At 37.5% G+C, this 15,357-nt stretch overlaps 1 protein-coding gene across 2 annotated transcripts in view; it reads left to right on the forward strand.

Annotated features, from left to right (window-relative positions):
• LOC149795138 (G protein-coupled receptor 83-like) overlaps nucleotides 1-14,468 on the forward strand; it is an 88,273-nt gene extending 73,805 nt beyond the window's left edge. For both annotated transcript variants that reach the window (XM_089964848.1, XM_089964849.1), the window contains exon 2: nucleotides 6,680-14,468. In XM_089964848.1, coding sequence (XP_089820974.1) covers nucleotides 7,303-8,736 — 1,434 coding nt within the window. In that variant the 5' untranslated portion in view covers nucleotides 6,680-7,302 and the 3' untranslated portion in view covers nucleotides 8,737-14,468. The remainder of the gene's footprint in view (nucleotides 1-6,679) is intronic.
• The last annotated feature ends 889 nt before the right edge of the window (nucleotides 14,469-15,357 follow it).

Consider the following 15,357-nt stretch of genomic DNA (forward strand, 5'->3'; position numbering starts at 1 on the left):
AAGAATCCCAAGACGAAGAAGTTATCATGATGAAGTCAAGATGGCCAGAACAAGAAGCCCACTTAGTCTCCTGTTTTGCCACATTCCTGACAGATGTAATGAAAGAATTGATCAAGGAAGAGTGCTATGGATGTCACAACGATCATCCCAGTCAAATTCAACACGACAAATGTCTGATGTTGAGCCAAGAAGAAAAATTGGACGAATATCTGGACAAAGCTTGGGGTGTCAACGAAATAGAATTCGTGTTGAACGAGTGGTATAAAGGCTTGGATAAACATTCTTCTCCTCCATTAACGTCTCTGGAACGCCGTCGCATCGAATCTCTCTTTGACCAGAATAAGAAGTCGGAGCCAAACGCCTTTTACTTGTCAGACATTTTCAAGCAAAAGGTCAGGATCGAATTGATGACTTATCATTACCTGTGAAGAAGAAAAAAACATGGATACCTGGGAACTTTATTACCTTTTGAACCACAGTTCGTATACGGCTTCTTGGAATCCTGGCGTCTGTGCTAAAGATGAACTCCCTCATCGCAAACCTCAAGACCATCTAGCTTATGTGATCAACACGGACGATAGTCATCTCCCAGGAACCCACTGGGTAGCCGTCTACTTTCCTCAAGAAGGATGTGTGGAATATTTCGATTCGTACGGATTGCCCCCTTTATAAGACGATATCATTGACTTTATGAGAAGAAATGCTCAGATCACCCGATTCAATAATGTGAAATTACAAGGCACAGATTCCTTGGTGTGTGGACAGTACTGTGTGTATTTTCTGCATCATCGCAGCCTGGGCTTTTCCTTAGAACATTTAGTGACTCATTTTGATCCTCGTTCTTCTTCAAGAAACGATGTGAAAGTAGATCGATGGTTCTGTGACCATTATGCTTATCTTTTGTCTCAAGCTAGGAAACGTAGTGTCCATCAATGGCCTAATGACTTCCAACAGTGGAAATCACAATTTCATTCACAACGTTGTCAGCCCTGTCCAAAATAATGTGTAAATTGAAAAAAAAAATGTTTGTGATTTGAAAAAAATGTTTGATGTTATATTGTTGGATTATTGTTGAAAATGTTAGAGTTGTTGGTTAGTGTTAAGTGATTTTGAATAAAAAAATGTTGTGTTTTGAAAAAAATGCCTTTGTCTTTTGTTTGGCTATAAGAATGTTGATTCATGCTCTTTGACTTCTCTCTATCCCTCTCATGACACTCATTGAACGTTGCGGCTCGAAAACAGTAGAGGAATGTTTTCCTTCACGTCCGCGCTTTGACTTTAAGAACCGGGATAGTTTCCAGTCTAACCATCAATTGTCGACTCATCCTCCTACGAAGATGTGCTCCAAACTAGCTAAGCTAAACGAAGCCTACGTGAATTTGCATAGGGTCAGACACAGTCTGATACCGAAGCCAAAAGAGATAGAGAATGTGAGAATGTTAAAAGTCACTGAAGACCTGATAGATTGTAGTTGTTGTTGTAGTGTTTAACGCCATTTTTCAGCACACGATAGGCTATACATAGCGGCCAGTATTAATGGTGGAGGAAGAACCCTGGAAAACCCAGGGAAGAACCACCGACCCACGAGAAGCTACTGGCAGGCTTTCCCACGTACCCACGCTAGCCGAGCCTTGGACTCGAACCGACGCAGACAGAGGTGAGATGGCAGTGATCCGTAACGGAGAGCGCTTTAGACCACTCGGCCACTCGGGGCCCCGAAGACCTGATAGAAGAGCTCTTCAGAGAAGAAGTGAACAGGGAGAAAGAAGAATGGACAGAGAAGTACAGACTTCAGAGACAGCAGCAACAGCAGCAGCAGCAGCAAACTGAACCTGACAGAGGCTTTGTCGATTGTCGTATCGACACCAAAGAGTTCTTCTTCTCTTTCCGAAGAAGCAGACCTATCGTCAGAAAGTCTATCCTCAGAGGATGTCGCATTCTTAGAAACTAAAAGATTGCCATAGCAAACAAAAAACAGCCCTATTCAGGGCTACCCAATACTCTAGAAAAGAAATAACAATCGATTTGCCAATGTGTGTATGTAGAGTAGTGTGAATATAAACACTGACTCTTTTTTATAGTGTGAGTGTATGTGTTTGTGTATATGATTGTGTGTTTGTAAGTGCTCATGTACATTTGTGTGGATAGTAGATTAAGATCATGTTTTTTGCTGTTTGAGGTGTGCGGAGAGTAGATTTGGGGTTTGATTGGATTGCTTTGCGTATGTGAATAGTATATTGAAGTGATTAATGAAAATCTTTTAGAATAGTGATGGGCAGTATAAAAAAGTGAGTGAGTGTTTCTTTTAGGTCCGCGCGTTTGTTTGGTCATGCTCTAGGTAAGATCAATTTTGTTTTTAAGGGATGTTTTCCTTCACGTCCGCGCTTTTAGTATAAATTGAAACTCGCTTGGCAGTCTAGCTACCCTGTTCATTCGTTAACAAGACAATGAATACCAGAATAAGCAAACTTCTTGAACTCCAGATACATCTGGAATATGTCAGGCGGCATAATAGAAGAGGAAAGAATAAAGAAGGAAGAGGAGGAGAGAAGACAGAGGGAAGAGGAGGAAAAGAAAATAGGAGAGAGAATGGCTTACAAGATACCAGAGACAGAGGATTGGGGTGCTGAAGCCAATCATCCTCCCTCTGCGCTTACAAGAAAAAAAGTAAAAGGAGACTGGGGAAGAAGATGTGTGTGTGGTGCCAGGCCTGGAAGGTGCCATCATTAACCAGGTGTCACTGGAGTTCAAAAACAAACAGCCCTTTTCAGGGCTACCCAATACTCTAGAAAAGAAATAGTAATGGATTTGCCAGTGTGTGAATGTAGAGTAGTGTAAATATAAACACTGACTCTTTTTCCTAGTGTGAGTGTATAAGTTTATGTATATAATTGTGTGTTAATAAGCGCTAGCATAGGTTAGTGTGGATAGTAGATTATTGGGATTTGATTTTAATGATTTGGGTGTGTGGATGGTAGATTTTGGGTTAGTTTATTGTTGGTTAGCCTATCTGAATAGTAGATGATATGAAATGAGAAAAGTAGGGGATGTTTTCCTTCACGTCCGCGCGTTTTAAGTAATGATCTAGGTAAGATCAATTTTGTTTTAGGGGGATGTTTTCCATCACGTGCGCGCTTTCACTATAAGAACCCACAGTATTCGTCGTTCGCACCATTCTAAGGAATAAAAAAAGAAGATGGAAGTGTCCCAACTGTTCAATGATTTAAGGCATGTTTATTTTTGGATGGTGGATGGTGAATATGGGGTTGAAAGGATTGAAAGAGATTGGAGGTTAAGAACCAGTGTGCACTATGTGAACGAACTAAAATTAGCCAGTGAGATGATAGAAGGATTAATTGAAGAAGAAGTGAAGAGACTGAGAGGGCTAATAAATCCCCCTTATGTCAGAGTGGGGACATTAAAAGAGGCCCTGGAGAAGGTAGAAGAAGTAAGAAGGTTTTTGGAAGAGATAGAAAAAAGGTCAGAGTGGCCCTTTGTCAAAAGGAGTGTTGAAAGATTGAAAAAAGGGAAGAAAAGATGAGAAAGGTGATAGATGAAGAAGTGGAGAAAATAAAGGACAGGTGGACAAAAGATAGAAAAGAAGAAGAAAATAGAAAGATAAAGGAAGAACTAGAGAAACTGAACGCTAACTGGATAAAAATCCAACAGAAGTTCCGAGCCATGGGTCACCCGGACTGGATACCGGAAAATGAAAAGAAGAAGAAGAAAGGAATGATGGAAAAAATAAGGGGATGGATAAAGAAGTGGAGGAGTTAGAAGAAGAAGAAAAAGAAGAAGAAGAAGAAACCCAAAGGCCCTTTTCAGGGCCACCCACATTTCTCGAAAAGAGATTGACTTTCAATTAAATACCTTTTTTTATTTTTTTATTTTTTTTTTAAAAAAAAATTCCATGTTAAATTCCCCTTGTCCCTAGACAGACCCAAACTATAGTTCCATGTTCCATTCCCCTTGTCCCTAGACAGACCCACACTCTATTCCCATGTTAAATACCCCTTGTCCCTAGAGTGCCGCGACAATATTTCCCATGTTAAATTCCCCTTGTCCCTAGAGTGCCGCGACAATATTTCCCATGTTAAATTTACATAGTCCCCAGTCCCATTGTCCCTAGATCGCCCCTATTTACTACTCATATATATGTTCTAAACTAAATTACCTGATTTCTCTATGTTCACCGTCAAATAGTATGATTTTAAGGAAAACAATATAAAAATTGAAACATTTTAACAAATAAAATGTTTGATTTAGGTTCTTAAAATGCGGAATTTAAACTTTAGCAGTATAGTCGTAACTGTTGATTTTGTTGTGTCCGAAACGTGTTTCATTTCTAAAACCTACACCGTGAATGTAGCTGTCTTAAGTAACACGCTGCTGTGACCTACAATTTTAACCGTAACGCACGTTTTTATTAACTGGTTCTTCCTAATGATTCTGGAGCAAAACCTGGCTAAACATATTCTTGATAAGGATCGTTGTTCTTTTATTTTCTAATTTAATTACCGCTACATATATTTTTCTAGCTACAAATAAGCCAAAACGGAAATCGCTAAATATCTCAGTCAAGAACAGATATTTTTTGTCCTTTTCCTGAAGAGTATTTTCTCACATATTTAGTGTTTCAGTATCGTACTAAATCGAGACATGTTATCTTTCTTGAAAAGTTAAGTATGCATAAGTAGTGAAGAAGTTATATTGAATCCTTTTGTTTCAATATTTTGTATAGAGGAAAATCACATTAGTTATATCTATCTTGTTATGTATGCCTCTCTATTTTGTATTGCTACACACCTGCGGTATGTGCTATTGGTAATTGTATTTCCAGTTATAGCATCGTCACTTTTTAATGATCATGTGTGTCAGTATGGCGCTTGTACTGAATTCAACTTTTTGTTAAAAATAGACCATGACATCACTGTGCCCGGCTGCCGCCATATTGTTTTCAGACAAAGCGCAGAGGGATGCTTAGAAACACGTCGTAATTCACGACATACAGGCAAAAATAAAGTTGCTATTATTTGCTCTTCCCTCACTGGGAAAGTAATGTTTTGATATATTCCACTATAATATATGAGTGTGCACAGTAATAATTTTGTACGTTTTATTTCTTTGTCATCCTTTTGTATTGTTTTAAAATCTACGTTGAGTAAAGCTGTTGTATGTACACATGAAATGAATATACGTACATATATATATATATGTGTGTGTGTGTGTGTGTGTGTGTGTGTGTCCCAAACGAATGTGGTCATTAGGGACAGCAGTTTTTGTATTGCTGTTTCCATCAATACATGCATGCAATTATTCTTCCTGACAAAATGTAATTGTATATATCTTTTAATTAAGGAAATGTATTATCCACGTAAGGATTTGTGTTGAGAAGACGTATTTCCGGGTAATTAATCAATAACTCGGTATAGACGCCATACATACTGAACCATATTCACGGGACTTTATGGTAGCATTAATTAGTTTCGTAAAATAACCCTTATCATATCTTTTAATATTCTCACTTGCAAGTGTTTTGTAACTTGAGACAGGAAAGTGTATTAGGTGTTTCGGTCCTGTTTCGTAAATATGTTGCATGCAATACAGATCTTCGTCTATGGCTTAGAAACGCATGCTGATAAATCATACGTAAGTGAATCAAGAATATAACATAAAAGTGTGAAATCCGAGTTTTCGGAATTTGTGGTCCATAGTTAATTATTTGTGGCATTAGCTCATTCAAAAATCATTACACTAAAAATCAATATTGTCTTGAGGTCAATTAAAATACAGCAAACATCGATCTAGTAGGCTCAACATTATTTTTTTTTTATTACCGTTGTTAGCTCGGTCTTGAGGTGAGCTGCTTTGAGATCCCCAGTATGTTACAGTTTTCATCCGCGGTGGTTCAGTGTAATTTAAAAAAATTCAGATTTAGGCATGAAAAGACGAAATTTTGAATCTGCTTTTTCACTTTCGACTATGTATGTATGTATGTATGCATGTATGTATGTATGTATGTATGTATGTATGCACGTACGTACGTATGTGTGGAATTCAACGATCTAAAATAATTTTTCTTGCATTTTAAATAAAGCAGTTAATTTACAGTTACGAGATGGTTAGAGACAGACTGGTGTATTGCTTGAATAATGAACGATACAGACGAATAAACAAGCGTACATACTGAATTATAAACTTTTTTGTATTCATCTTCGTCTTGTGGTCGTCGTCAAAGGGCATTCGGAACTACGTCAGCTATTCTGCGAGACAAATATATGGCTCGGATGTATGTCAGTGTTGTACTTTATAGAAACATCAAGCATTTTGTTTGCAAATCATTCTTTGCAAAAAAATGAACAAAATCTATTCGAACCACTTCGGCTGCTTTTACAGTTGGATTGCCTTTATAACTGACGGAGAGATCACAAATGAAAAAAAATAGTTCGATCATTCGTAACTTATCAATCCTTGTGTTGTTAATAGACAAGTAATCTGAATGGCAGCTATTGACATGCATTCGAGAAATGATCCGTGGAACTTACCTCGAAGTTATGTATGGTCCAAGGGTTAATATCATCTAATTTTATTGGAAGCACAACCTTTGCATTACAAACAAGTGGCTTGTATTTTATTGGAAAATGAAGAAGTATAAATGTTAAATGCTTTCTATTTTCAGAAGAAGAAATAAAACTGGGTGTAATGAAATACATAGCTCTTCCCGTCATGCTGGTGGAAATCAACTCAGCCGACAAAACCGTTCATGTTGGGGCCTAAGTCACATAAGGAAGAAGAATCAAATGCTCTTAATAAAGACTGTATGAAGACTATTTTACAGACAGTGACACATTGTGAACGTTATATTTCAAGCATCTCATTGACAATGTGATTGATTTTGCGTTCTGATGAAGGTTTTGATCGGCAACTTTTCAGGATTTAACCAATTCCCCTCATCCAGATTCGCATTTGGACACGGTGATTACTGAAGATCAACGTTTCTCTTAGAATTCATTTGGACACGGTGATTACTGAAACTCAACGTTTCTCTTAGAATTCATTTGGACTCACCGCTTGCAACCTCCCCCATTTCAAAAATGAATTAATGAAGTGTTGAATACAGGCATTGTGAAAATCTTCTTACTTGAGGTAGTAAAAGAAAAACATAATTTTTGAGAACTGTAAATATCTATTATCACCGGATAAACTGGAAAATTCATTTGTTTGAGATACACTTTTTTCTTAATTGATTAAAAAATACATGTGAGTTGCAATTGTAGAACTTCGAAGCATTCCTAAACCATTATGGCGTTTATTGATGAGCTGGAGCGCTTATTGCAAAAAGGGTTTAATGAAACAGGCCACCCCTCTTTGGCCGCCTTCTTTCAGCTTGAAAATGAGACACACCAAAACTTGTCAAACACCCAACTGCTAGAAGAAAGACAGTGGGTCTTATGGGATATAGTTCTAATTGTGGCGTACGCCACCTTGATCATTATATCTGTATTCGGCAACACGCTGGTCTGTCACGTGGTAATAAAAAACAAGCGTATGCATACAGTGACTAACTTCTTCATTGCCAATCTTGCTGTTTCAGACCTTCTACTGACTGTTCTCAACGTTCCGTTCAATATTGCACGTAACCTATTAGACGAATGGCCGTTTGGAGATGTTATGTGTAGACTTATGAACTTTTCTCTTATGGTCTCCGTCTATATCTCGACCTTCACTCTAATGGGGATTGCTTTAGATCGTCAGCAAGTGCTGTTGTACCCGCTTAGCCCGCGTATGAGCAAGCCAATAGGTTTGGTAGTCCTGGGACTGATATGGCTAATTGCCATCGGCTTATCGCTTCCGTTCGGACTCTACAATACGGTACAAGAAGTGGATCTTTTGTTAACAAAAGCAAAACGCTGTGCTTCTGATTTTCCCGACCCGAATGAAAAATGGGAACAATATCTGACTGTCATCACCATTTTTCTTCAGTACGTATTTCCGTTGACCGTCATCGCAGTCACGTACGGTAGAATAGTTCGAAAGTTGTGGGTGCGCACGCATGTAGGGGCCGTAACTGAGAACCAACAGGCCACACAGCAAAAAGCAAAGAGAAAGAGCATTAAGATGTTGATCACGGTCGTTATTGTTTTCGCACTATGTTGGATGCCACTGAACTTATACCACATCCTGACAGATTTTCATCCCAACCCACAAGTGTTTCATTACAACAGCACGGTGTTTTTCATCTGCCACTGGATCGCCATAAGTAGCACATGCTACAACCCTTTTGTTTATTGCTGGCTCAATGAAGCATTCCGAACAGAGGTAAAATCTCGTTTCAGATGTTGTCTCGTGAGATCCACAAAGGTACATCCTGGGATTGAGATTGATGGCATGCTTTTTCGTTCCGATCGCGCCTTCAGAAGTCGGCGATTAAAAAGCTTTTTGACCTCTTCCTCCACTGCCAAGTTTAGCTCCTGCGGCGGCAGGGGTTTAGACGCTAACACTCGCAAATCTGAAATGGAGGCACTGTGTCAAGATAATGCAGACATCACGCGGGATACTAACAGCCCAGAGAGTGAGACGTCACTCAGCTATATCACTCTGAGTCTTACCGCCAATCACAATAATGCGGATTTACCAGACGTTTCGCCAGATCCGTTGGGAGTTGCTAAATTGCCTCCGAAACAGTGTTCAGGTGAGGAAAGAAGGGAGCGACTGCGAGTTTCATTCAAGGTTTAACTACTTCCATTTGAACTATTAGATGGATGGAAATTGTACATTGACACACAATACAAATCAGATGATACGGACAGCGATGTCTTTATTGGGTAAAGTGTCTAAGTCGATTAGAGGTTGGATCTCTATCGTCCAACTTTATCATCAAAGTCATGCCTGGAAATAAAAATTAGAAGTATAAATTGGTCCATTTGAGAGAGTGGATAACTTAGTATTGATCTCTACAGCTCTTTTACAACAAATATAAATAAATACAGCGCTGGAACAGTGATGCGGTTTCTTTCTTGGGCTGATTTCGAAGCATTGCATCATCCCCCTGTCCTGTTTAATGGAGTAAATTGTTGAGGTGGGGCACATTAACAAGGGACTGTAACTAAAGTCACAGAAAACTAAATGTTTTTACCTACCAGAATCAGGATAAAATCCTGTATTGACAATTTTAAATACATAAATTTATAAATGAATTTTGTTTTAACATGACCTTTGATTCTAGTTATCTGGTGACATTACATACAGTGTAAAATGTAAACGAGTTCATGGAATATTCATATGAGAATAACTGCGGCTAATACGATGGACAGACTGAAATGGTGATGTAGAAATCTATGGACTACGGGATTTGTCTAAACGTTAATCCAAATTGTAATGTATTATTAAATAACAACACGGCATGTAAATATTAATGACGAACCATTAATGAGAAGTGGTACTTGTGTGCCATGATTTATTTTATTCAGTTTTGTTCAAAATGTAAATGATGTTCACGATTACATCATCTTTGTTTTGCTGATCACTGGGCTAAATTTTAATATTCGGCATTAGATGTACAATGTGATTTGCTTTAAAGAACTGTTTTGATGTTTGATATCTTATCTTTTTATATCTGATGACATGCAATTCTCGAATGTCACTTTTCATCTTAGGTAGGTCTAAACCATTTCGATTGGTTGATCGTCGTGTAGAGTTTATCCAGCGATTGGTCGTCGCGTACAATTTCTCCTTTGATTAGTATTGCGTACAATTTGTCCAATGACTGGTCGTCGGGTACAATTTATCCAACGATTAGTCGTCGAGTACAGTTTTTGTCTAATGATTGATTGTCGCGGACATTTTGGATTGAAGAGAATCTGTACTTCATCTCTATGTTTTCTTCATTATATAATGTTGTATCGTGTCAACAACGCACGAATTCATGTTGCGTATGCATAGGGTCAATTCTACTGCGGAAACGCGTTTGTACTAACCGGGTAGTTTCCATGAGTGGCTGCCCATTTCCTTTTAGCTGCTTTAATGTATTTGCAGAAGTTTCAAAGTGAGTGATTTTGTGGAAATCCTGTCTGTTCATGGTCCATTCTCCTCTTCAGTAAGTAATAGTTTTATGCAATTGTCAATGCCTTATACGTGAACTACGTGCAATTTTGTTCAGTATAGATTGCTTCTGGTAGTGAAAATTGCGTGTTTTTTTATGGCTTTACTACAGCTGAGACGACTGGATGGCGTGACGTGGGATGGTTGGCATGACTCTAAAGTGGATAATTCAAAAAGGATAAGCTTTTTCGTGCAACTAATATTACTGATTTGGTTCATCAATTATCTGGCGAGCTTTTTTAAAAATGTTTACGTGTTGCTGGTTATGAGAGCTTATATTAACAGCGGGTGGAATGAAACTTCGGAAGGTACATCCGTGACTGCTGCCGTAGTAGTAAGCTGTTTAGTGCTACATCAAGTATTGCGTTACTGTTTTTACTTCCGGGTATTTTGTCTCCTGCTGCCACATCATTAAAAACAGTTGGTGGAGCTTTTCTATCAGGGCTAAGCACCCTTCCTCGTAGACTTCAGCTGGTATAAAGTCTGAACCAGGGGCTTTGCTTTCTTCCTTGTTACAAATAAACAAGCGTAAACAACTATGTCTTAGCCTTACTTGACATAGGAAAGGAAATTAATAGCATTCTTTGTAACAAATATGTATCATCACCATCCAACAATTTGTCCAATTCTACTGTAAATAACTATCTAAAATAAGGCTGTCATTCCCCATTTCAAGTCCTCATTGAATCTTCTCACTATGACCCGAGAGAAGCAGTTTAGCTGCTATAAGCCCACGAACATTCATAGTCATCCAGTTGGTTAAATCTTCCTCGGTGCAAAATTTGACAACTTCTCGATAGCCGTAAATCACATATACGAGTCTACTGCCACCAAAAGTCGAATACTTGACGCTATTAACAGTGACTGTGGTGACAATTAATTATTGTTGTGTCACACGCTTATCAGCTGCACAAAATGTAATTCGCTTTTATATTTAAGATGAAGTTCGTATTAAAAAGGTAGAAATGTTAAGCAATTCCTTTAGATTTTTATTTACGCATAGTGATTTTACTGAATTATGATTTACTGAATTATATGAAAATTGATAGATTGAACATAAAAATGTCAATATAGTAATAATTCGATCTTGACTACAGGATCACGTCTTATAGACAGGATCAGAAAATCCGGATCAAGACAATGATCCGGATTTTCTGATTCTGACATCTCAGCATGGTCTCGCAGTCAAGATCACATGTGATATGTATGTGTATCTCTCTCTCTCTCTCTCTGTGTGTGTGTGTGTGTGTGTGTGTGTGCGCGCGCGCAGATCATATTTCGTGTAACGTGCACTGGTGATGGGCTACATCAACGTGTCACTTCAAATGTAATCACAAGTGCCGAAACATGAGATAGTTACTCATCTTTAGCTAAATAAATTCCTAAATCAGTTTTAATGGCAAAAATTAGCACCCTTTTTTATGTAAAATAATGCCAAAGCTGATATTTCGATTTCCCTTGCATTTCATATTTGAAATTTAATAAACTGCATTAACTTAATGACACGGTTAAAATATTCCGAATGAAAGAAATACTCATATCTTTTTGTCATTATTTTTCTATAAGGTACCTGTAAATATAAGGGAAGCTTTCATGGTTCTTGTATCTGGTAGATTCCATGAAAAGAGATGTTAAATTGATTGACATAACCTTTTAAACATCATATTATTGGAATTCCTTCTTTTTAGAATTTCCTTTTTTGTATTTTCCTCTAGTTACACATAAATAAGTCCATAGAAAGTGAATAGCATAAGGTCAAATAATTGGAATCCTCGCACTATTAAGATCGGATACGCTGTACGAGTGAACAATCAGTGACAGGATCCTAATTATACCCTACTACTAATTCACTTCGGCGAGAGAGAGAGAGAGAGAGAGAGAGAGAGAGAGAGAGAGACTTAGTTGTTTGTGTTTTGCTTGTTTTTTAATATTTTTTTTTGTATTCTTGTATTTTATGACGTGTATAAACGAGAAAGAACGCAGAGTTTATTACTTTTTTGGTATGAAAATCTACGTCGTTGAAAATCTACGTTCAAATTAGCTAGTATATTTGAAAATTGTAAACATTTACATAATATGGTCAGTTGGGCCTTGGCTCGCCTGGACTGCTGTTACTCCCAGTGGAGATTATCCAGCATTGCACTGACGCCTCTTGTATTTCTGTATAAGTTTGTAGCGTATTTAGCGGCCCTCTTCTGAGCCATATTTGTATTGTTTATCCGGTCCTTGTTATGTAGGTTCCACACGCGTGAACAGTAATCAAGGCCAGAACGCACAAGCGAGAAATATGCTGTAGTTGTGATTGCCTCGTTGATTGTTTGGAGCATGCGACGCAGGAAGCCAAGGATGCTGTTCCATTTTTTTCACCATCTTGTCTATGTGGCATTTCCGAGAGTGTTCTTTAGAGAATTCCACCTCTAGAAGATACTTTGTTGTATACTTAGTGGCTACCTTTTACCCCTTAAGGGTGTAGTTAGACATGGTCGGAGATTTCTTGTTGTAAACTCTAAGAATACTATATTTTTCCGGGTGGAAGGACATACCTCAAGTTCTTTCTCAGACAGCCGGACGTTCAGGTCTTACTGTTGGCTCTTGCAGTCCTTTGGGGAATTGATTTCCAGGTAGACTATACAATCGCAAATAGACTTGTGATGGATTTGACGCTTGATGGTAGATCACTGATGAACACCAGGAATAGGACGAGACTCCCCCAATGTACTCCGGTAACAACCGGTGCTGGATATGATGTTACTCCATCTACGACAACAGTCTGAGATCTGTCTGTCAGAAAATTTCTGATCCGTTTTAAAGCATTATACATCATGCCGTAGTGGTGTCCAGCTTACAAAGGAGTCTTCTGCGTTTATTTTAAACAGATTACAATTAAAGCAGATTATTTAAAAATAAATTTGATATTTTTGAAAATCTGTATTTATCTATCAATGTTTCATAGAATTTCTTCAGTAATATAGAAATTATATTTTGGGGACCCTAAAACCAACGCTGTAAGGGAGAAAGGTCGATAGTTGCTCGCCTTGAATATTTTTATATTTTTGCAGAGATCCGTGACATTTGCTGATTTCCACACATCATTGACTGAACCTGACGAAAGAAACTTCCTGTAAATATGGCACAAATATGGTGCGCACTCTTCAGCTAGATCGTTCAAGATCCTTGCTGAACTCATGTTTATTCACCCGACTCGGAAGAAAAAAAAACATGAATGTTATTTTGCATTTGTTACGTAAAGCCACTTTTGCGCTTTCGAAATATAATTAAATTTACTGTATGAATGAATTTCAAAATAAATTGGGATTTATTAAAGTTCCATCCACTGCATCTAACAATAATACATGGTAAGAACGATACCCAAGTAGTTTCAATGTTTGTTTGTTATATATAAATACCGATTGAACAGCTGTAATTGGCAATTTGTTTTTCATTTCATTCATACAATGAAACTGAGAAGAAAAAAAGAATTCGAAAGCGTAGATGAGGGCGATAGGTAAAATATATAAAGTCGCATGCGTGTTTTGTTCCATGTCGGGGGAAAGAACTTGTTTGACATAGCCGATTAATAATTCTTGACCTAACGGTCTTGACTTATCCCTAAGTCGTATCAAACTCGTTCTTTCCATTGACTCAGGATCCTCCCCCCGCCCCCAATAATTCAGTTGTGAGTCTTTAACATCCTGAATCAGGGGTAAGATGGTTTAATAAGGAGAAATTAATATTACAGTTGGAACAATATAAATATTGTAAAATAAGGTATCAATGAAGACAAAGTTCTGCGATTATTATTATGTTATACATACATGTGTTTTTATTCAACTAGTAAATTGTGTCTGTCGTGTAAATTTATGATCAATATATATAAAGTAAACAAATCCCTTGTAATATAATCGCGTTTCGCTAATTTATTAACAGACGTATCTGTTATAAATCGATCAAATTTCTAGACAATATGAAGGTACACTAAAATTTTAAAAATGTTGACAAAAAATGTTGAATTATTACCTTTATAACATTATTGGACATTACAAATATGAAGTGTATACATGCATGAATTAACGGATATTTTGATGAATCGATGGACATACATATATATATATATATGTGTGTGTGTGTGTGTGTGTGTGTGTGTATGAATGGAAGGATGGATGGATTTATGGATGGACAGATGCTCTTGTTATCCTTTTGTATATATCAATAAGACATTTTTCAGTTAGTGTAGTAATTTAAATTTCAGTATTTCTCCCGAGTATGTTTATGATTTTCACGAGGTAATACATGAATCTTACATGTAAATATGAAATTCGGAAAAGGTGTGGTTTTCCTGCGTGATGAATAAAATAACGAGACAACGATGTTTTGTTTGTTTTATCTCAAGTCCTACCCAGCTAGTCTGATAAATTAGCCCTTTAATTGGTATTGACATGAAGTGTACTTTTTGATATACTTTCGCCTACCTCTTTACTAAAACTCTGAAGGTATTGCAGACACGTGGGTACCCATAGGACGTTTTTTGACACCTATATTTCACGCGGTTTGCTAGTTACGGTCGATCTAAACAGCATATTTGTGGATCATGGCCAATGTCAGACAATTTATAAATTTGAGTGGAATAAAACAGCCGTCGATTCAGTCCGCATTTTGAATTATCCATTTACATCTGGGATATTCAACTGTTACATCAACGTCTCGACGCGCACTTGATGTCGAAAAAAGTAATAATCTGAAAGAAAAAAAAATCATACCGAATGACATAATTACCCACATGACCCTTACTGATATAGAACCCTGTCTATCATACTATACAATAGACAAGATACATAACTTCCAAAAACTGCCTGCCATTCTTGACCCTCGTTTTCATTCAGCTCTTGTCGTCTTTGAAGGCACACGACTATAATTTATGGCTTTTTTGACTCCTGAGATATTTTTCGATTCATCGAGCCATCATTGATTTTTCTGAGTTGCACTAAACTGAAGTTACGGGCCCCGAAACGTATGAACTTTGCGCATGATTGTTTTTCCCTTCAGATAATTGCATTTTTTTAAAACATCGAGCTCGATTTGAGCACCTGAGATTCAAAATGACGCAAACGCTGGTAACTTGTCCTGTGAATGTCACGTGATGAATATCTCTTCATCTGATTATTATAATGGTTTCAAAATGCGTCAAATTATAAAAGGGATAGACTAAATTTATGTTGCAATATAACTTTCAAGCATTGTTGAACCATATTAATAATC

Source organism: Sinohyriopsis cumingii, chromosome 7, assembly GCF_028554795.1.
Source record: "Sinohyriopsis cumingii isolate HCF-2022 chromosome 7, ASM2855479v2, whole genome shotgun sequence".
Taxonomy (NCBI): domain Eukaryota; kingdom Metazoa; phylum Mollusca; class Bivalvia; order Unionida; family Unionidae; genus Sinohyriopsis; species Sinohyriopsis cumingii.